The sequence below is a fragment of the Echinops telfairi genome, unplaced genomic scaffold (genome assembly GCF_000313985.2).
Source record: "Echinops telfairi isolate 266 unplaced genomic scaffold, ASM31398v2 ScPeMD7_44;HRSCAF=162, whole genome shotgun sequence".
NCBI lineage: Eukaryota > Metazoa > Chordata > Mammalia > Afrosoricida > Tenrecidae > Echinops > Echinops telfairi.
The window spans coordinates 2,455,043-2,477,883 of NW_022103942.1; the positions used below are offsets into that span (position 1 = coordinate 2,455,043).

General features: G+C 39.4%; 1 protein-coding gene across 1 annotated transcript in view; it reads left to right on the plus strand.

Annotated features, from left to right (window-relative positions):
• Window positions 1–22,841, plus strand: part of SYTL4 (synaptotagmin like 4) — a 73,979-nt gene that overhangs the window by 19,061 nt on the left and 32,077 nt on the right. The window contains exons 3-6 of the mRNA XM_004711188.3: window positions 21,326–21,467; window positions 21,726–21,941; window positions 22,074–22,183; window positions 22,429–22,531. Of these exons, the coding sequence (XP_004711245.1) occupies window positions 21,358–21,467; window positions 21,726–21,941; window positions 22,074–22,183; window positions 22,429–22,531 (539 nt within the window). The 5' untranslated portion in view covers window positions 21,326–21,357. The remainder of the gene's footprint in view (window positions 1–21,325; window positions 21,468–21,725; window positions 21,942–22,073; window positions 22,184–22,428; window positions 22,532–22,841) is intronic.

A 22,841-nucleotide genomic window follows, 5' to 3' on the forward strand; every position in this document is an offset into this window, starting at 1 on the left:
CTACTTTGTCCTAGAATCATTATGGGTTGGAATCGACTCAATGGCAGTGAGTTTGGTCATAGTCCCCTTACCCGCAAAGTGAATTAGGGGCCCCCTCTTGGCACTCTCCTAATAACCTGCACATGCATTTCTTTGTTTTCCATGCTCTTTTATGATGTTCTCCTTTCCTAGACTGCGAGGTCCTTATAGTAAAGGACTATATTTTTTAGCCTTAGCTAGTGAGCAAAGTACTTAGCACATAGTGGGCTCTGCTAATGAGTGGACATTGTAAACACAGAGAAAAATATAGAACTTCAAGCGGGATTTGAAACCTGGAACTACCAAAACATCCAGCGTTAATGACGAGGACAGAAGTGTCAGAGAAGAATCTTAGGGGTCAGAAAAATGGACACTATTGAAACAGCCAGAAGCTGTTTGAGGGAGTAGGAGGGTGTGTGTGTGGTCTGTATTCAAAGAGAATTTTGAAGGATCTGAGACACCAAACTTCGTAGGTTTGTCAACTTGAATCTAATGTGAATTGGACTGAGCAGCCTGGACTGATTTATATCTAAGATAGACACAATTTTTGTAGTTGTTGCCAAAGTAAAATTGACATATTTTAGTAAATGTAACATCTTTTTATAGTTGTTTTGTGGGAGGAACATCACCCTAAAACTGAAAGGGAGAGTTGATACAATAAGTCCGTGCAGTTTCCCAATTTAAGCCTTTTATTGACATAAGCAATGTTGGATGCTCATGCAGCAGATGTTCCCAGTAAGTTGTTAACAGACTATGCTTGGCTGTAGAGGTGGCTGAATCCAAACAAGTGGGTGTATGAAGGGGAAGAACTGCAGTCTTGGGAGCTGCTGCTTTTTTTAAAAAAACACGGATGTTTTTTTCCCCTCTTTTTATAGATTTATGAATTCTATAGACTTACCATATATCTTGGATTTGATCTCATCTTCCTGTGCTCTAAAGTCCTTTCTTGTTTGTTTGTTTTTTAACTTTAGGCTAGCAAATAAAGATATTTTCTTTTTTCCAGTGGGTGTTGGGTCTTGCTAGCCTTTAAGGCTGGACTTCACCCATGTTTTGGAAACTTGCACGAATTAGGAATTAATGCTGGCAGTGCTTTAGATTGATCTGTTTCAAATGTTGTAATTGCCTTGGTCACAATTAGCAATTAGTTAATAGAGTTCACTTTGGAATGTGCCTGGTAGCAGCACCAATCCTTAGTCATAATGCTGTATTTCTTGCATCAGAGTAATTTAATTACTGTAATCGGACTGGTTTATATCCTAATTCATATACAAGTGGCCTGCTGGCATAATGTTCAAGCACTCATCTGATAACTAAAATGTCAGTGGTTCAAACCCACAGCTGCTCTGCAAGAGACAGATGCAGCAGGTTGCTTATGTAAAGCTTTCCTGCTTTGGGAGCCCTCTGGGGCAGTTCTACTCTGTCTATAGAGTTGCTCCGAGTTGGAATCAACTGGACATCAATGGGTTTGGTTGGGCTGGCTAATTAATATATACTTTCCTCTCAAGCAAAACCACAATAGCATATTTGTAGGAACAGTTTCCTTTGCTCATCCTTTGAATCAAATGTTTCCAAACTTTTTGTTCTTAAACTCTTACCACTAGAATATTTTGATTCCCCTAAAATATATAAATACCTATTGCCATTGAATTTATTACAAATCATAGTGACCCTATATAGGTTTTCTAAGACTTCTCTTTACAGGAACACAAAGCCACTTCCTTCTCTTGCAGAGTGACTGGTGAGTTTAAGCTACTAACCTAGCAGTTAGATGCCCAATGTATAACCCACAGCACCACCACGTATGTGATAAGCATTGGGCTATTAACCACAAAGTTGATAGTTCAAATCCATCAGTCATTCCCTAGAAGAAAGGATGAGGCGATCTGCTCCCATAAATACTTACAATCTTGGAAACTCTATGTAAGATCGCTGTGAGTTGGAATCAACTCAGTAGCAGTGAGTTTGGTTTATAAAAAATATATTTACTTATAAATGATATACATGTACTAGTGTACTAACGAAGGAGCCCTGGTGGTATAGGGGTTATGCATTGGGCTGCTAACTACAAGGTCAGCAGTTCGAAACCACCAGTCTCAGAAATCCACAGAGGCAGTTCTAACCTGTCTTATAAGGCTGCTGTGAGTCAGAATCGACTCCGTGACAGTGAGTTTGGTTTGGGCATTGCTATATATATATATATATATATATATATATATATATATATATATATATATATATATATATATATATATACTTTGTAAAATATAAATAAAATAGGATAAGAGATGAAATGAGCACTTTAAAATTTATATCTATTAATAGTACAAGAACCTATGCTCTCATTGTCATGAAAATAGTGACATTAAAAAATTCTTGGCTAGACCAGAACTGTATACTGGTATAGATATGAGCTCACAACACAGGGAATCCAGAACAGATAAAGCCCCCAGGGCCAAGAAGGTGGGTAAGGGAACGGGCGGGGGTTGGAGGGAGTAAAGGGGAACTGATCACAATCATTGACGTATTACAATGTCTGACCAGGGGGATGGACAGCAGAAAATGGGTGAAGGGAGACAGCGGTCAGTGTAAGACATGAAAAAAAGAATGATTTATAAATTATCAAGGGGATATGGGGAAGGGAGGTTGGGGGAGGACGGGGAAAAATGAGGAGCTGATACTACCGGTTCACGTAGAAAGAAAATGTTTTGAAAAAGGTGATGACAACATATGTACAGATGTGTTTGACAAAATATATGTGTGGATTGTGATAAGAGCTGTAAGACGTTCCAATAAAATAAAATTTTTAAAAATTCTTGGTATATTATATAGTACTTGAATGTCTGATTCTAAGTTCTGTATATTTCTATATGTGATTATAATGACTGTTAATAGTAAGAGTACTTCATAAACAGTGTGAATCTAAAAAGAAAAGAAATGCATCATTGGTTACACTTATTAAATTCTCATATTTTCAAGCACCATTTATACAAACTTTTTTGTTGATGTTCTAGAGTTCATTTTCTAAGGATGCCAATTTTTAGTATTTTTCACAAATCATGAAAAACTCACCGAAGCTATTCATGTGTAAAAGTTAGAAGGTCTAACATATCTTTTAGGCAACAAAAGTCCAGAATAATGGTGACATTTTCAAATCTACTCTGTAAAGTATTATTTATTCTCTATTCCATAAAGACATTTGACATCAAACATTTTCGCTTTGGTTCCTTTAAAGCAATTTGATGAACCCCAACAGCAACAGCGCCTTGGGTAGGCAGTTTGTGCTTGTCTACTAACCCACCCACGGGCGCAATGGCTATCTGCTTCTGTAAAGATTCTAAAATAAAAACAGAAAACCAAACCAATTGCCATCAAGTTGATTCTGACTCATGCTTATGGAGTATCCTTTTTTTTTGTTCCAAATTCCTGATCCAGAGATTTTTTATTTTTAAATCATTTTACAGCTCATCACAATCCACCCATTCATCCTTTGTATAAGCACATTTGTACATCCATTGCCATCATCATTTTCAAAATATTTCCTTTCTACTTGAGCCCCTGGTATCTGCTCATTTTCCACCTCCTCACCCTTCCTCCTTCATGAACCCTTGATAATTTATAAATTATTATTCTTTCATGTCTTACACTGACCGCTGTCCCCCTACACCCACTTTTCTGTTGTCCATCCCCCTGGAGAGGGTTATATGTAGATCATTGTGATCGGTTCCCCCTTCCCACCCCACCTTCCCCCTACCCTCCTGGTATAGCTACTCTCATTATTGGTCCTGAGGGGTTTATCTGTCCTGGATTCCTTGTTTTTCCAGCTCTTATCTGTACTTGTGTACATGCTCTGGTCTAGCTGGATTTGTAAGGTAGAATTGGGGTCATGATAGCAGGGGGAGGAAGCATTAAAGAACTAGAGGAAAGTTGTATGTTTCGTAGATGCTATACTACACCCTGACTGGCTTGTCTCTTCCTTGTGACCCTTCTGTAAGGGAATGTCCAATTGTGTACAGATAGGCTTTGGGTCTCTGCTCCTCCTTCCCCCTCATTCACATCAATATGATCTTTTTGTTCTGGGTCTTTCATGCCTGATACCTGATCCCATCAATACCTCATGATCACAAAGGCTGGTGTGCTTCTTCTTTGTGGGCTTTGTTGCTTCTCAGCTAGGTGGCTGCTTGTTTATCTTTAAGTCTTTAAGACCCCAGACGCTATATCTTTTGGTAGCTGGGCACTGTCAGCTTTCTTCACCACATTTGCTTATGCACCCTTTTTTGTCTTCAGTGATCATGTCGGGAAGGTGAGCATCACAGAATACCAGATTATTAGAACAAAGTGTTCTTGCATTGAGGGAGTACTTGAGTAGGTCTGCTACCTTAATACTTAACATATTAATATATGTACATAGATCTATTTCCCTATCATATATATATATATATATATATATTTACATATGTACATGCCTGTTTTTAGACCTCTGTATATGTGCTTTGCCTCCTGTTTCTTTCCTCAATTTCCTTTCACTTTCCTCTTGTCCCACTATCATGTTCGACCTTCATTCGACTTTCTGTAATTCCTCTTGGCTGCATTGCCCTTGATCAAACCCCACTAGGTATTCTACACCCTCCTTGCCGTTGATTTTAGATCACTTATTGTTCCCTTGTCCCTGGGTTTGTTGGCTCCCCCCTTCCACTCCCCCACCTCCCCCTAAGATTGTTTTTTTAAAAATCTCTGGTTTTAAGCAATTTGATTATAGTATGCCTTATGGTGTGCTTTGTCTCACACAGCACTCTCTACTCTTCAGATGGGTTCTAATAATTTATTGTAGTGCTCACACAGAACTCACAGAATATGCTCACGATTATAGGGTTTATTAGGGAAAGCAAGGTGAGAGAAATGCTCAGAGTACAGTTGCTCAGTCAGAACAGTTTCTTCTTTGCTGTGTTGCAGGCCCTCAGTTTCTTGGCCTGCTCTTTTCCCCACTCAGGTAGTATTGCAAAACTCTTTCAGATGCAACCTGCTCACCGCCCCCTTGCCCCACTGGGGTGTTGGAGTCAATAACAAGGAGGAGATAGGGATCCGAGGCGGGGGTGGGGGGGGTAGGGGTGTTGGAGCAACAGCAAATCAGCTAAGAGGAGGTACCAAAAGGGGGAAGTAAGGGGAAAGTGACAGTGGGGCAGGAGGAAGGTAAAAGGAAACAGAGGAAGGGCCAAGGAAGCAAAGCAATGGCTAGAGGTATAAACATAGCAGTATACATATGTAAATACATTAATCCACAAAAATAGAGGTATTGGCCCATGTACACATATTTATATGGCAATACACTGAGGTAGGGGATGGAGTTTGGGCCTCTGCTCATACCTTCCTTCAATACAAGAATACTTTGTTCTAACCAATCGGCAGTCCGAGATGTTCATCCTCCTGACACAATCACTGAAGATAAAACGGGTGCATAATCAAATGTGGTGAAGAAGGCAGATGGTGCCTGGCTATTAAAAGATATAGCATCTGGGGTCTTAAAGGCTTGAAGATAAACAAGCAGCCATCTAGCTGAGAAGCAACAGGCCGCCATTCAGCAGTGAAGCAATAAGTCCACATGGAAGAAGCACACCACTTGTGCAATCATGAGGAGTCATAGTGACTGGGTAATAGGCATCAGCAGACACATAACAAACAAAAACATATTGTTGAGGATGAGGGGGGCTGTAGCAGAGATCCAAAGTCTATCTGTAGACAGTGGAACAATCTCCCCACAGAGGGGCCACAGGGAAGGGATGAGTCACCAGGGTTCAGTAAAGCATCAATGAAACAAACTATATTTCTCTTGTTCCTGGAGGCTTCCTCACCCCCCACTATCATGACCCTAGTTCATCTTCTCAATTCAGACTAGACTGGAACATGTACAGAGTTATAGAAAGGGATGGGAGCTCAAAACACAGAATCCAGGAACAGGATGGGAATAGTGATACCAGAAGGGTAGGGGGAAGAAGGGGAGAGGAAGGAAGAAAGGGGGAACCGATCGTAATGATCAACGCATAACCATTCACCCCCCTCTAGGGAGAAGAACAACATAAAACATGGGGCAAGGGAAACAGCGTTTGGTGTGAGAAATGAAAATAATAACAAGGTACAATCTATCAGGGGGTTATAAGGAAGGGGGGAGGAGGAGGAAAAAGAGCCGATACCAAGGGCTCAATAGAAAGTAAATGTCTAGAAAAGAATGAAGGCAACATATGTACAAACATGCCTGATTCAATTGATGTGTGGATTGGAATAAGAGTTGTAAGAGCCTCCAATAAAATGATTTAAAGAAAATATGGAAAATATTACCAAATATTTACATTAATTTGTAATGAGACAGAGAATTAAAATCTTTGCTACCACAGAGAAGTTCACTGCTTATTTTATTGAAAAACACTTAAAAATTGTTGAATTAAAATGCATTAAATATTTTCATTTTAAAATGAAAAAACAAAACAAAACCCTAAACAAACTCTTTTAGAGCTGCCGATAAATGGCCAAAGGACATGGCCACTCTGCCATAAACACTCTGCTCTAACTCCATGGATCAGCAAGCCCCATTCCTCCAATTAAGTTCCCAGAGGCACCCCATTCCACAGTCAGCCTTCTGTCCCAAAGTACTGAGTTTTCCTTGCTTTGGGAGCTGGGAAGTCTACTGCTCTGCCTCATGCTCTGGCTTCTGGTCCTGCTGCTGCTGCTCACCTGCCACTTCTCTTGTAGTCACAGCCATCTCCTGGATTGAGGAGCTTCAATGTAAAGAATCTTACAGCCCAAAGGGCATCCTCCATTCTTGCTTTTCTCTTTGGCTGGTAGTAATATTTCCCTTGCCTACTTCTGAAATTTTATCCCAGCAGGCTGACAGTCACTCACAGCTGAATCATATAATACAATCACTGTCTTCCTGCACCTTCTAACCCAGACCCATCAGGAAAATTAAAGTGGTTTCATGGTAGTAACAAGGCTGTGGCTAGAAGAGCCATAGTAAACACTGCATTCCATGGTGTCTCTTTCTTTATATTTCTTGTGCCGAAAGTTCATTAGGCATTGGGGATCTTTAAATTAGTGTTCATCTAACTTAGAAACATTTGGGGCATTCTTTTTGCAAATGTTTTTAAGTGTCATCACCTTTCCTTTGGCATAAACAAACTATATTTATTGGGCAGTTTGTAGTTATCCCACAGCTCATTAATGCTGTGTTCCATTTTTCTCAGTTGTTTCTGTTTTTGTATTTTAAAAAATAATTTATAGCAGTTTATTCATCAGAGCTCTCATTTCTATGTAATTAGGCAAGAGTAAAAACACTAATAAGTGTAAAACCCACAAAATAACCCTAATATTAAAGCCATACTAATATAATGTCAAAGCTATAATAATATTAAAGACTAATGGATTTATAGTTTTCAAATGTTTCCTATGCTACACTATTAATTAGGATTACATTTTTCTAAGAGAAGATAGGAGGATGGTTCTCTCCGTTTAGCATTTTTTGAGGGGATCTCTTTTTAAATTATTTTTTGTTAATTGGAATTAATACATATATCCAATTATACCATAGCTCAGTCACGTCCAGAAGAATTGTACATTTGCTACCACAATCCATTTCTAAACATTCTTTTCTCTATATGTATCCCTTGATGTTATCACCTCTTCACCCCGCCACCATATCTGTGTCCCCCTCCTCACAAAACCCTTATTCCACTTGCTGGCTCTATAGGATCAGCAGTCCTGGTTTTCATATCCCCCCAAATGAAACAAACAAAACAAAAGACAATACCCCATATACTGCATCTTCAAGAGCGGCAGTTTTCAACCTGTGGGTCGCGACCCCTTTGGGGGTTGAAGACCCTTTCACAGGAGTCACCCAATTTATAACAGTAGCAAAATTACAGTTATGAAGTAGCAAGAAAAATAATTTTATGATCGGGGTCGGGTGGGGGGTCACCACAACATGAGGAACTGTATTAAAGGGTCATGGCATTAGGAAGGTTGAGAACCACTGTTCAAGAGGATGACTCCTAATGACAAAACACTCCCCAGATACCCTATAATATGTACAATAAAAAACCAAACAAAATACTTTAGGAATATAAAGATATTCAGCACCAAGAAGGTAACATTTGAAGTAGCATGTATCTAGTTAAAAAACAAAACAAACAACTCCCTCTATCCACAATTGAGGGATAGGAAGAAAGTGGCCACCCATGGGAGCGCATCGGTGAGTGGAGTATAGAAGGTCAAAGAAGCCTGACTTGAACAGTTCAAACTTGTCAGCAGATTCCCCCTAGGATGCCGGATCTGATCTGGTTTCCAAAATGTCTTTTGCAGTCGTATTTTTTCTTTTTATTGTGCATTGGGTGAAGGTTTCCAGAGCAGACGATCAGTTTCACAGTAAACAATCGATACCTATTTTGTTTCATTTCACTACTTGCAATGTCCACAATGTACCATCGCTTATCCCATTTCCTCCAGGTGCTTCCTGTTCCTGCTCCTTCTTTGGTTGATCATCCTGACATGGGGGTGCGTTGAGTTCCAGATCTGAAGGGTGACTCAGGCCTATAGTCTTGGAACTCCCATCAGTCTGATCAGTTAACTTGGTCTCTTTTGTAACTTTGAGTTTTGTTCAACATGTGTCTCCCCACTCTAACCAGGACTTTCTTATGTGAGCCTTTCCAGAGCAGTTGGTGATGGTAGCTGGGAACCATCTTATTCTTTTGGCCTTAGGGTTTGAGGGATCTGTTAGTCTACTCAACTAATTGTTTCTACGTGTCTTTCCGTTTTCATCACCCTTGTTTATTCCCGACTGAGATAGTCCAATGGCTGCACCTAAGCTTTTTAAGACTCCTTCAGTCGTTTCTCTTTCTGTTTAATTTTGTGCCATTTCCATTGCTGTGTCTTCAGGTTCACTAATCCTTTCTATTGCGATAGGTAATCTGTTTGGACATGTTATCAGGAGAGACCAGCCTGTGGTAAAGTAGAAGGGCAAGGAAAACCAAGAAGACCCCGAAGATACATTGACACCATGGCTGCAGAAACCCATTTTTCTTTTTCACCACAGTTTTGTTGGCAAGTAATTTACATGTCATATAATTCAATAGTTCAATCATTCAATCATATCAAGGAGAAAAAAAACCATTTTTCAAACCAAACAAGTGTGGGGATGCCACAGGCCAGGCAGGGTTCTGTTATACGTGGAGTCACTGGAAGTGGAAACCTGCTCAGTGTCATCTAACGGCAACAATCTGTTATAAATCCTACTCAGTGCATTTTATATTTCAGATACTTAAGTTTTATCTCTAGAAGTTGTATTTTTAAATCTTCTGTGCTTCTAACGTTTTTAACAACAGAATGCAGTTATGATAACCATTGTTCACTAATTCGGGAACCCTGGTAATATAGTGGTTAAGTGCTCCTCTGCTAACTGAAGGGCTGAGAGTTCAACCCGCCACCTGCTTCAGCTGGGGAAAGATGTAAGAGTCTGTCTCTGTGAAGATTCCAGTCTTGGAATCCCTATGGGGCCTTAGGGTCACTCGCTATGTGTTGCAATTAACTTGATGGTAATGGAAGTTTGCTAATTCTAATATTTTCATCACTTTTTGGTCATTTACATTTGATCCCCACCCCCCATAATTATAGGCTGCCTTTTCTTGCTTTGCTCACTTGTTACTTTGTTTTGTTAGATTTCTGCTATTTCAAATCTTACCTTCCTGGTGCTGGATCTTTTGGTAGTCCTGTGAGGACTCTTGAGCTCTTGGGGGACAGATTGATCCCTTTTAGGCTTTGCTGTTTAGATTTGTTAAGCAAGAGCAGAACACGGTGACCAGTGTAGGACTAATTCATTTCTCACTGATTTAGCAAGAAGGATCCCTGGTGGCCAAGTGGGCTACACATTGAGATGCTAACCACACGGTCAGCAGTTCGAACCTTCCAGCCACTCTAGGGGAGAAAGATGAGTCCATCTGCTCCCACAGAGATTTAAAGGTTTAGGAGCTCAAAGAGGTGGTGCTGTTCTGTCTTGTAGGGTCATAATGAGTTGAAATTGACTTGATGGCAATGAGTTTGAACTTCAATTCTGACTGAGGCAAGATCCTGCTGAAAATTCTATCCAGTGTCCTGTGAATCATGAGGTTGTCCAGTGTGGTGAGTTACGACACGCAGTGCTTCTGACTCAGTGTCAGTGACAAAACCCACCCAAACCCCACTGCAATTGAGTCATTTCTAACTCATAGCGATCCTATATAGCATTTCTGAGACTGTCAATCTTTACAGGAGCAGACAGCCTGTAGTTTGGCTGATGGGTTTGAACTGCAAACCTTGTGTCTCCTCCACAGTGCCCCCAGGGTTTCCTGTGTGAGTAGCAGGCAGTTATTTATAATCTTCCAGGTTTCTGTTCCCGTCCTTGCGTGGTCTCCGCACACTCATGTGCTCATCAAGGACACTTTTGTCGAATACTGTAGTGGAACCTTCTGCAACTCTCTCAAGTTTTCTCTGCAGCTCTCTGGTTTTCTGTAGTCTGAAGTCTGGTCACCTGGTTTTCCCAAGTTCTCAACTCTGCTGCTTCAACTCAGCAAATTTGCTGGGTTACACCAGGGTTTTTCCTCCTTGCACCATCGCCTGGAGACACAGAAGACCCAGGAACACCATTTGTGCTCCACCGCTCAGAGATCATAGTCCACCATTGCCCTGTTTTAAGACAAGCACGAACCATTGTTTGATGCATTTTTTGTGTATTTTGGTTCTTTCAGGTGGGATGGAAATCCATTCTTTGTTACTCTCTTGACCTAAAGTGAAAGTCCAACTGGTATTTTATGATCCTGAATTATCATGGCCAATCATAATTTGTATCCCAATTTCAGTTTTATTCTATCAAAGTATATTTCTTATTTAACAAAAGTAAGCCGATTGTAAGCACCTGTGTTAAAAATATCCAGAGTCTAATACACATATGGTTTTTCTCACATCACTAATCAGTTTCTGTGTAAAACACATCAATTCCTTAATAGCAATTTTATTCAGGTTTTCTTCATTAAACCAGTATCTTGTAAAAGGCTTTGGTCCGCCATTTCATATTTAATAGGGTATCAATTTTGAAAAATTTGTCTATTATCCTGGGCCAAACAGCAAAATATTTTTAGCATTTCACTGTGGTGAGATATGACTGATAACCCAGTAGCATGCAAACTCATCACTTCTTGCAAGTTTTGAGGAATAATTTAATTCCAATTCAGACATTTTACACTTGAGCCTAGGTAAAATGTTCTGACATTTTATTATCTCCAAGGTTATCAGCATAGTAGCCCACATTAACAAAGAAACGGCATTAGATTTAAATGGTATCTAGACACACTTTGTCTTACCTCCAAAAAACAAACTCATGGCCATTAAGTTCATTCTCACTTTTAGCTGTCCCATAAGGCAGGGTAGAACTGCCCTTATGGGTTTCTGGCACGGTAACTTTTTATGGGAGTAGAAAGCCTGTCTTTCTCCCACAGAGCGGCTGGTGGTTTTGAACTAGTGACCTTGTGTTTAGCAGCCTAGTATATCCAGACACAGTTTAGGAGCCCCGGTGGCACAGTGGGTTATGTGTTAGACTTCTAACCACAAGGGTGGGAGTTTGAAACCACCAGTTCCCCTATTTGGGAAAGATGAAGTTTTCTACTCTTGTAAAGTTACAGACTTGCAAGCCCACAGGGGCAGTTCTACCCTGTTCTATAGGGTTATTGTGAGGCAGCGTCAACTTGATGGCAGTAAGGGTGGCTTTTTTTTTTTTGAGACACAGATTAAGGCACAATTCGTAAGTACTTTATAACAGAAAATCCATGTTTTTTTTTAAAATCCCCTTAAGCACAAATGTACATATACATATACAAATAGATAAAACGAACACAGAACATTTTCTGTGTTCACATTATTTTAAACATCTGACACAGTTTAACTCATTTTGTCCTTATAAGAAGCCTAAGTGGCTAGGCTAGGTCTAGTTACTGTCTTTGTTTAAGAAATGAGGAAATTGAGGCAGCAAGCTGTTTAGTAACTTGCTAGTCGATTGTGAAGTTGGGATTCAAATTCAGGCAGTCCAGTTCCAGAACCTGTGCTCTTAACCATGACACCACACTGCCTCTGGAAAGCCAAACCACCTTTCTCACACTCCATAGCTGTTATTCAGTTTTCATGAGTGTAAACCAATGGTTCTCAAACTTCACAGTTCCTCATGCTGTGGTGATCCCCCAACCATAAAATTATTTTCGTTGCTACTCATTACTGTAATTTTGCTACTGTTATGAATCTGGCGACCCCTGGGAAAGGGTCATTCGACCCTCAAAGGGGTTGCGATCCACAGGTTGAGAACCGCGGGTGTAAACTAAACATATGCACACATTGTGTTAAGATCCTGGGGGTGGGGGCGGGGTGAAGTCTAAAATTGTGCCTTCCTCAAGGAGCTCACGTCTGGCAGAAAATTGACCACCAATATTGCCATCTTCATATTTATATGTGGACTGCATATCTGGGAAAGGAAGGCATACCAATGTGCCCCCAAATGTAACACACACACATCCACACACACATCTGTTTTTTTGGTTGCCCAATTCAAGGACTTTATTTGGTGCTTTTTCTAAGTCACACCAGTTTCTCTTTTGGGAGCACCAACAATTGGTTTTTTAAATCCAGGTATTTGCCTTAAGGAGTTCTGTGCTGTTGTTTTTTTAATAACCATTTTTAAAATTCCAGGCTCTAGAATAGGGTACAGGAGAAGTGTGAGCCATGGTAGCATAGTGGGTTACATGTTGGGCTGCTAATTGTGAGTTTAGGAGGTCAAACCCACCCACCTCTCTGTGGGAGAAATACGAGGCTCTTTACTCCAGGAAAGCATTACAGTCTTGGAAACCCACAGGGGCAGTTCTACCCTTTCCTCTAAGGTTTCTAATGAGTCAGAGTTGAGTTTGGTTTGGTTTGGTTCACTGTTAAGTGCAATCTACTGTTATTGAGTTTGTTCATGAACCACGACAATGTATTCCTTAACTTTAAGGTCTTTTTAATTCAGAAGTTCTTTGTATTGGAAATTTGAGATATGAAAGAGAAAGGATTGCACATAGTGAGAGACTACTGTGAGTCCTGTACTGTGCTAGGTGACTTACTAATCCACTTCATACATAACCTTTGACCTAAGTAGTCATAACTCTGTTTTACAAATAAGGAAACTGAGGCTCTAAGAGCTTTAGTAACTTCCCCATGGTCATATAACTAATAAATGACAGAGATAGGATTTGAAGCGGTCTGTCCTATTTTCCAAGGAGCCCCCTTGGTGTAGTGGTCTGTGTGTTGGGTTGCTAACCACAAGGTCAGCAGTTTGAACCCAACATCCACGCCAAGGGAGAAAGATATGACTTAATGTTCTCGTAAAGATTTAGAGCCTCAGAAACCCAAAGGGGCAGTTCCATTCTGTCCTATAGGGTCACTGTGCATCAGAATTAACTCAGTGGCGGTGAGCTTGGCTTGGGCTCTTATTTTCCCAAAGTCAGTTTGCACCAGTTTTTCATTCTAAAAACAAGTCTTCAGAATTAGAAAAAAAAAATTTGAGATAGCTCATTTTCCCCTCCTCGAAAACTAACTGGTATTAATGTTCATTTATAACCACATTATTTCCTAACCTGGAATCACTCAAATAATTTCTCATTGACTTTTATAAAAATTTGCATTAAGATAGCATCCTGAATTTCCAACAATAAATGTGTATAATTTTCCAACTGAACAAACGATCTTTTATAAAATCTCTTCTTGTGGACATGAAGTCCCGCAAGGATGCTATATTGAGATATTTTATCTGAGTCTTGGCACCCTAGGACTAACACAGAACAAATTGTCCATCAGAGCTCAGCTTTTGACATTCTTGTTATCTGAGCTGTGGTCTTCTCCGGAGATAATCCTTGCCCTTTTCGCTACACACCTGTGACTGAATTTCAATGAAGGGCCTTAACAACTTTTGTTGGGCTTTGGTTTCTGCATTAAACCCTAGTATCCATTAACTAGAGGGACATGAAAGGTCACAGCTTGTCTCATTTCAAATCTGCCTGATTTTCTTTATTGTAGTCCTCCATTATTTTTATGGTTTATTTTTCAAAATGTGTGCAATTTAACGTGCAACAATTCAGCGGTTCTCAACCTGTGGGTCGCAATTCCTTTGAGGGTCTAATGACCCTTTCACAGGGGTCACCTGATTCATAACCGTAGCAAAATTACAGTTATGAAATAGTAACAGAAATAATTTTATGCTTGGGGGATCACCACAACATGAGGAACTGTATTAAAGGGTCATGGCATTAGGAAGTTTGAGAACCACTGACTTAATTGCTGTCATGTGAAAGCATTATTTTTATTCCATATTTTGCCTTCTCAATTTCTGGACAGCTTTTTATTCCATGGGATGGGTGCCGGTGGTGGCTGGAGGTGGCAGCATCAGCAGTGTCAGTGGTTGTGGTGGAGAGGCAGGCATAATGGTAGATTTAATTCATTATGGTTTCTTCCTTGACCATGACTTATGTAGAAGCGTCTTTTAAAAATGTTCCCAAATTGGTAGGATTACAAATTATCTTTTGTTATTGACATACTGAATTGCCTTGAAATCAGTGAACATGGTTCATTTAAGAACAGGTCTTTTTTAAATGTGCTGAGATTTTCATTATAGCCTAGCATAGTCATTTAGGAGGGGTAACTATTCCATATGTTGGAACACTGGTAGCAAGTGGTTTATGTCTTGGGCCGCTAACTGAAAGGTAAGTAGTTTGAAGCCACCAGCCACCCCTCAGGAGAAAAATGAAGCTTTCTGATCCCGTAGAAATTTACAGAGTTTGAAACCCCAAGAGGCAGTTTTATTCTCCTATAGTGTTGTATGCATCAAAATTGACTAAGTGGCAGTGGGTTTGGGACAGTGGGTTATTCCAAATATGCTTAAAAAGAATGGGGTTCTCTCATTGGATAGATATGTAATGCTACATGTGTGCATTAAATCAAATTCATAATGTTGTTCAGCTTCTCCATATATGTAATAAATGTTTGTTTGCTTGTATTGTCAACAATTGAAAGGTATCTAACCCTCCATTTTGATGGTAGCTTAAATTTATCTCTTTAAACCTGTTCAATCTTTCTTTGTATATTTTGAAGGTATCTTACTAGTGTGCAGAGGTTTATTTCTATTTAGTGATCTTTTAGATCCTTTATAATGTTTTATATCACCTTGAAGTTTTAATTTTTAAATACAGCTACCTCAACATTCATTTGGTTAACAGTTACCTGGTATATCTTTTTTATTTATCTTTTTCCTTTGCTTAATGTTTTCGTTGTGTCCCTCATAAATGGCACAGAGATTAAAATTTTTATGCAGTTATTAACCTACTTTAACTGATGAGTTTTGCTCACATGTATAATTGATGTTTACTGATATATTAGAACTTTTTGTTTCCATCATCTTAACTTTGCTTTCTATTTGTTCCATTTTCCTATGGTTTTCACTTTTCCTGCTTTATATATACATATAATATGTTATACATATTTTCTTATTCTGCTTCCTCTCTTGACTTACTGATCCTGCAAGATCCCTTCTCTGTAACCTGACTGGTAACAGTTAGTGTTGGAAACAGCAAAATCCATGGTTAAAGGTGAGGCTGGGGATAGGATATGAATTTTCTGATTTGGCAAGTGGGGGAGGAGGCAGGAAATAGATGGAGGTCATAGCTGCTAGACTCTAAATAATTTTCTACGTATGAGATAAGGATATCTGATAGAACTAGAGAGAAGGAAGTGGGAGTGTAAGATGAAGGCTTAAAATAGAGCCTAAAGAGACAGAGTAAGGGAACTGAACAAGGGCCAGTAAGAGGATTTGTGGGAAACAAAGGAGGTCCATTTGAGGTTGAAGACCAGGAGTTCTGCTGTCGTATCTAGGTATAGGAACAGGTAATGCAGAGTAAAACGTTGATACAGGTTTGGGATTTTGACAGGCCGTTAGAGCAGAGGGAGGGAGAGACAAATACATGAAAGGTACTGGTGAGAACGAATTAAGCGTTAAGTGGTCTGGAGTACAAGCTGGGTAGGGAAGGAAGGTAGATCAGCAGGAGGCAAGTGGACCAAGCTGATTGGAGGGCTCATGAAACGATGATCCGGATGAGGTTGAAGAAAAGGTAAATTGGGAGGGAATTGGGGTTGCAAAGTATGGACTGAGGGGAGCAGCTCCGGTTGGCTGGGTTCTGTGAAAGAAAAATAAAGGGAAGATGTCAGTACTAACAATTCTGTTTCCTTATGGTGCTCTCTTTATTTCCTCAGGGTTAATCTTTATTTCCTGGCTTTTGACATTACTTGGTCTTATAGTTGTACCAGTGTATTCCTCATCACAGGACTCTTCTAACTCTCTGCAAGCACCAGTTTTCTCTAATCAATAAAGTGTTGTATTCATCTCCAGTGGGGCTGTACTCTTTGAACTTTAGCTTCCAGACAATCTATGGTACCTATTTTATCTAGGAACTACATTTTTGCCTTGTGCTTCTGCCATAATCACAAATGTGGGCATTCATTTATACAGTGGATTTTGGTTGCTCTGTTAGGTATTTTTATAATTGCTTCAACCATGAATGGAACTAGTAGAGTACCCGCTCTAGAATCAGATTGCCTGGGTTTGAGACTGGTTTGGAGGTTAAGCAGGGGAGCGCAGCTACTCATATACCCTTGTCTGAAGGACAGTCCTATCAGGGAAGGTCATCCTCTTCAACCGAGTGCAGCGTGAGTGAGCGCACAGCTTCAGGATGAACGCGCATGGAGCGGTGAGGGAGGAAGGGGACATCCGCCTAGCAGCCAGATGGGCCGAATCAACCCTGGCGATCAATGGGGTGACAGATGTAGCAGCCAGATTGCTTACACATCCAGATTGCCTGGGTTTGAATCCCAACATTTCGCTTACTTACTTTTTAATCTCAGCCAAGCTAACCAACCCCTCTTGAATTTCTCCTCATCTACAAATTGGGAATAAAATAGTACTATCACTCATGAGACTATGACCCCAAACCTCTAGACCAAAACCCAAATCCCCACACAGTATTTGGTTGTATATAAACAGCCTCAACAGCTAATATCTCTTTTGCTCTCTCTCTCTCAGGTATAACTATGTCTGTCTTCATTATCTATTGCTGCTATAATAAAAATATCACAAGTAGGTAGCTTTAACAAACAGAAATTTATTCTCTCATAATTTAAGAAGCTAGAAGTCTAAATTCAGGGTGCCAACTCAGAGGAAGACTTTCTCTGTCCACTTTGGAGGACGGTCTTACTCTATTTTCAACAGCACGACATTCCTAGAAGTTCTTCATGTGTCTTGGAGTCAATCTTCCCTTGGGTCTATGAGCTTCCCGGCACAGAGACCTTGAGTACAAGGGACATTAGCCACTCCCAGTTCTTTATTGGTGGTAGTTGGTCCTTCTGATCTCTGCTCACACAGTCAGTCTCTTTTCTATCTGAAAAGAGGTTGATGGAAGACACAACCCATTTTTGTAGATTTCATTATGACTCATTAACATAACTGCCATTAATACTGCCTCATTAGTAGCACAGAAGTTAGGATTTGCAACACATAGGATAATTATATCAGATTATGCAATGGAGTATGGTTATATTAATACTAAGAATCATGGGGTCTAGCTAAATTAACACAAATTTGGGGGATACACAATTCAGTATCTATCACACAGCTTTTGTCAATTCAACTTTTTATAATGTGTTGAAAGCAGTTGCAATCATTGGTCTGCAACCCTATCCTTAATGAATGTAAGTGTTTTTAATCTTCGTTGACCCTTTTTATCCCTTCCTCTGACCCCTAGTGATCACTGATAAATTTTATATACTTAGATTTTCTTGTCTCTTATGAGGTCATGCACTTAAAAAAATGTTTTATTGTGACTTGAGTGAATTGTTTTACCCTAAACAGTTCACACACATTTTGTTTCAGCTCATTAATTTGCACTCCTCTCGATGTGCCATCACTTATCTTACTTCCTCTGTGTGTTTCCTGCTTCCATTGCTCTTTCTTTTCTGTCCTCTGAATTTAGTTCTTGGCTAAATGCTGTCCCTTTGATCTGAAATGGCTGATTAATCTAACATGGGCGGTGGGGGTGGGGTTCACTTCCAGACCTGAAGGGTGATTAAGGACCATAGTCTTAGGAGGCTCCACTGGCCCCTATCCAACCAATAAGGTTGATCTCCAGGTCATATAATATTTGTCCTCTTGTGATTGACTTATTTCACTCAGCATTATATCTTCAAGCTCCATCCATACTGTAATATGTATCAAGACTTCATTTGCCATACTGGATGAGTAACAGTCTGATGTCTGTATGTACCTTATATGTTTTAATCCATTTATTTGTTATTGGGCATTTATGTAATGACAACCTTATGGCTGTAGTGAATAATGGTGTGATAAACATTGATGCACAAATCTCTGTTTAGTCTCCAGTTTCAAGTCTATTACAAATCAACCTAGGAGTGGAATTGCTGGGTCAAGTAGTAGCTCCATTTTCAGTTTTTTGAGAAATTGCCACATTGTTTTCCACAGTGAATATACCATTTGCATTGGGAAAGGGTATCAATTTCCCTATATCCTCACTAACATTTGTTCTTTTTAACATTTTTTATTTAAGCCATCCTAGTACGAGTATAGTGGTAGCTCATTTTGGTTTTGATTTTCATCTCTGATAGTTAGTGACCCTAAACATTTTAAAAATTGTGTTTAGTGACTCTTTTAGTATCATCTTTGGTCAAATGTCTATTCAAATCCTTTGCCTATTTTATGGTTGGGTTATTTGTATTTTTTGTTAAGTTGTCAAGGTTTTATATATTTTTGGTTGTTTGATTCTTGTCAGATACATGGTTTCCAAAGATATTCTCTACTCAGTAGCTTGTCTTTTCAGGGTTTTGATTTTTTTGTAAAATCTTTTGATAAGCAGAATTAAAAAACATTTTTAGGAGCATAGTTTTACTCTGACACACATGGGGTTTGCATTCAGTCAGAATGGACCCTAACACAATTGGTTTTACGTAAGCAGAAGAAAGGAAAAGCATACTAAGTCAATGCAAGTTCACAGCTAGTTTCTTAGCCCCTCTCCTTCCCAACCTGGTATTAGTGAAAGCTACTGAGCTGCACTGTTCTTTTAGTTTTTTTTTAAAATATTTTTATTGGGGGCTTGTTCTTCTTTACCTTGTCTTTTGCTATTTGTCCTTTTATTATTATATTAGATAATCCCTTGTTGAAAGTTAGGTCTGACAGCATTGTCCTTGCTGGCTCTTCTAAGAATGTTATGGTTTTAGTTTGCAAATTTAGGTCGTTAATCCATTTTTAATTTATTTTGAGGTATGGTTTGAGGCAAAGATGCCGTTATAGTTTTTTACATGTGGAAATCCAATTTCTCAGCATTTATTCAAGAATTTCTTCTTTCTCCATCTGATGGACTTAGTACCCTTGTCAAAAATCAATTGACCATATACATGTGGGTTAATTTCTCCACTTTCCATTTATTCCATTTGTCTGTATGTCTATGAGTATTGTTATACCAGTACCAGGTAGTTTTTATTACTGTAACTTTATTGTATGCTTTAAAATCAGGAAGTGTGAGTCCTCCTACTTTGTTCTCTTTCACCTTTGTTTTAGCTATTCAGGGTCTATTGCCTCTCCATATAAAGTTAAGGTACAGACTTCTATTTCTGCAGGGCAGATGGTTAGAATTTGGGGGGGGGGATTATATTGAATCTATAGCTTGCTCTTGGTAGTATTGGCCTTTTAATAAGATTAAATCTTCCAATCCATAAACATACAACATCTTTCCATTTACTTATGTCTTATTTAATATCTTTTATTTGCCTATATGCTTTTGTAGATGGAGCTTTGGTGGCTTAATGGTTATGTGTTGGGTTGTGATCCAGAAGGGCAGCAGTTTGAAACCAGCAACTACTCTGTGGGAGAAAGATGAGCTTTCTACTCCCATAAAGAGTTACCATCTTGGAAACTCACAGGAGCAGTTCTACCCCATCTTATAGGGTTACTATGAGTCAACATTGACTTAATGGCAGTAAGGAAAAGATGCTACTGTAATGGAATTGTTTCCTTTTCAGATTATTCATTTCTGGTGTCTAGAAACCTGCTGATTTTTTCTTCTTTTTGAATTTGTATCCTGCAACTTTGCAGAATCTTTTATTATTTCTAGTTTCCTTGTGAATTCTCCGGGAATTTTTTTTCTGTGTATAGGATCATATCATCCACAAAGAGATAGTTTTAATTCTTCTTTTTCAATCTGGGTACCTTGTATTTATTTTTCTTGTCTTATTACTGTGACTAGGCCTTCTAACACAATATTGTATGGAATTGGTGAGAGTGAGAACCTCTGTCTTATTCCTGGTTTCAAGTGAAAACTCTGTCTTTCCCACCAAGCATAACCCTGGCTGTTCACTTTTCCTATAAGCGCTGAATCATTTTGAGAATTTTCTCTTCTTTTACAATCTCCTTTAGGATTTTAATCAAGAAAGCATGGTGGATCTTAACCAATGCTTTTCTGCATCCATACAGATGATCGTGTAGTTTTTTTTCCCTTTATTCTATTGATGTGGTATATTATGTTGATTGCTTTTCCAATGTTTCTAATTTTCTAATGATCCTGGAATAAATTCCACTTGATCATGGTGTATGCCACTTAATGTACTGTTATGTTTTGTTAGCTACTACTCTGTGGAGGATTTTTACATCTATAATCGTAAGAGATATTGACCTGTAGTTTTCTTGTTTGTGGTGTCTTTGTCTGCTTTGTGTATCCAGTTTACAGTTGCTTCAAATAACAAGTTAGGAAGTATTCCTGCTTTCTCTATCCTTTGGAAGATTTTAAACAGTCCTGACGTCGATGTTCTCTAAATGTTTAGTAGCCTTTCCCAGTGAAGTTATCTTTTCATTAAAAAAAAAAAGTCTTATTCAAGACTTTTTATTTTTGAAGGAAGGGTTTTAATTACCTATTTAATCCTTTCATTTGTTACGGTTCTCATAGTAACCCTTTAAGATGGGGTAGAACTGCTCCTGTGAGTTTCCAAGATGGTGTGCTTCTCAGAATTCTTTTTTCAGCTGGTGGGTTATCAACTTGGTTGCTATACAATTTCTCATAGTATTTTCTCATGGTTCTGTTTGCTTCTATTGGGCCAATTTTAACATGTCCTCTTTCATTTTTTAAAATCTGGCTATTTGCCTCTTTTCTCCCATTTGCTTGCTTTGAAGAAAGAAGAGTACACGATAAAGTACAATAAATCATGTCGGAGTTACTCGACCTGTCTTTTCTCTCTGACATGGAAAGAGATGTGATCCTTGATGTTCTACAGCGAGATGAGGAGCTCCGGAAAGCTGATGAGAAAAGGATTAGGTAAGAAGCATCCCAGGAAAAAAGTGTGCATTTCCAGCTTTCGACCAATAATATCTAAGGTTTTCCTTCTACCTATCATCTGGATTTTAGAAGAATTTATGTAGATGAGGTTCACCTCTCCACGCTGGTTCCTGTTGGGCCCTGGGTTTATTGTCTTCATCAGGCCAATTAGTTTTACTGTGTGTTTCTTACCAACCCTGATCTTCTAACCTGAGTAGATTTTGAATCCAGTTGTGCTTCTCTCTTGGGTCATGGCAGGAAACTGAAGAATGAGTTACTGGAGATTAAAAGGAAAGGGGCCAAGAGGGGCAGTCAACACTACAGTGACCGTACCTGTGCCCGGTGCCAGGAGAGCCTGGGTCGTTTGACACCAAAGACCAACACTTGTCGGGGTTGTAATCATCTGGTGTGTCGAGACTGTTGTGTCCAGGAAAGCAATGGTACCTGGAGGTGCAAAGTGTGTGCCAAGGAAATGTGAGTGTCACCTATGGGTTTGCAAAGAGCAGAAAGAAGGCCCTGATTGTGGTGAGAATTTCCTCCTTTGGTCAGTGTTGGTTCCGTAGCATGAGCCATTCTATTTCTTTCCTTTTCTGTAATTCCTCACAGAGAACTGAAGAAGGCAACTGGAGACTGGTTTTATGACCAGAAAGCGAATCGCCTTGATTACCGCACGGGCAGTGAGCTAATCAGGATGTCCCTGCGCCGCAAACCTGCAGGTATTGGGCGTGTCCAGAGATGGCTCCCTGAGATGTTTATAACTTTGGTGATAGATAGATCCTTTGGTGTGGACTCCCAGTGTGGTTTTGCCTCCAGGATTTTCAGGGGTCGTATAAAAGATTGTTTTACTCTCCATTCTGCATGCATGGTGTACTTCAAGGAAGATGACCGTATCTGGAAGTTCTTTCCCTAGCAACCTCCATCACTACCTGCTGTGTATTTTTTTTGTTTGCTTGTTTTAAAGTGAGTAAAAGAGAGCCCACAGGACAGTCTCAACTTCACCAGGCACAGATTGGCGACATCTGGCCAGGAAGAAGGATCGTTCAGGAGCGACAGAAGGAGTACAGGTGGGAAGCAAGTAATCCTTTAAAGATATGACATATACCTCTTTGATACTTTTTATTTTTACTTTATTCTAATTATAAAACAAGAGATGTTCATTATAGTAAAAATGGGAAAGGACCTAAAACAATAAAGAAGGAGGAAAAAGAAGCACTTTTAATCCTACTGCTCACAGGCAACAGGCAGTTGCTAACATTTTGGCATATTTACTATGTTCTTCATAAGAACAACTTAAAGAAAATTAAAGTAGCACAGACACATTAAGATATAGCCATAACATCATCAGAACAAAAAATCTTACCGTAGTGAATGATG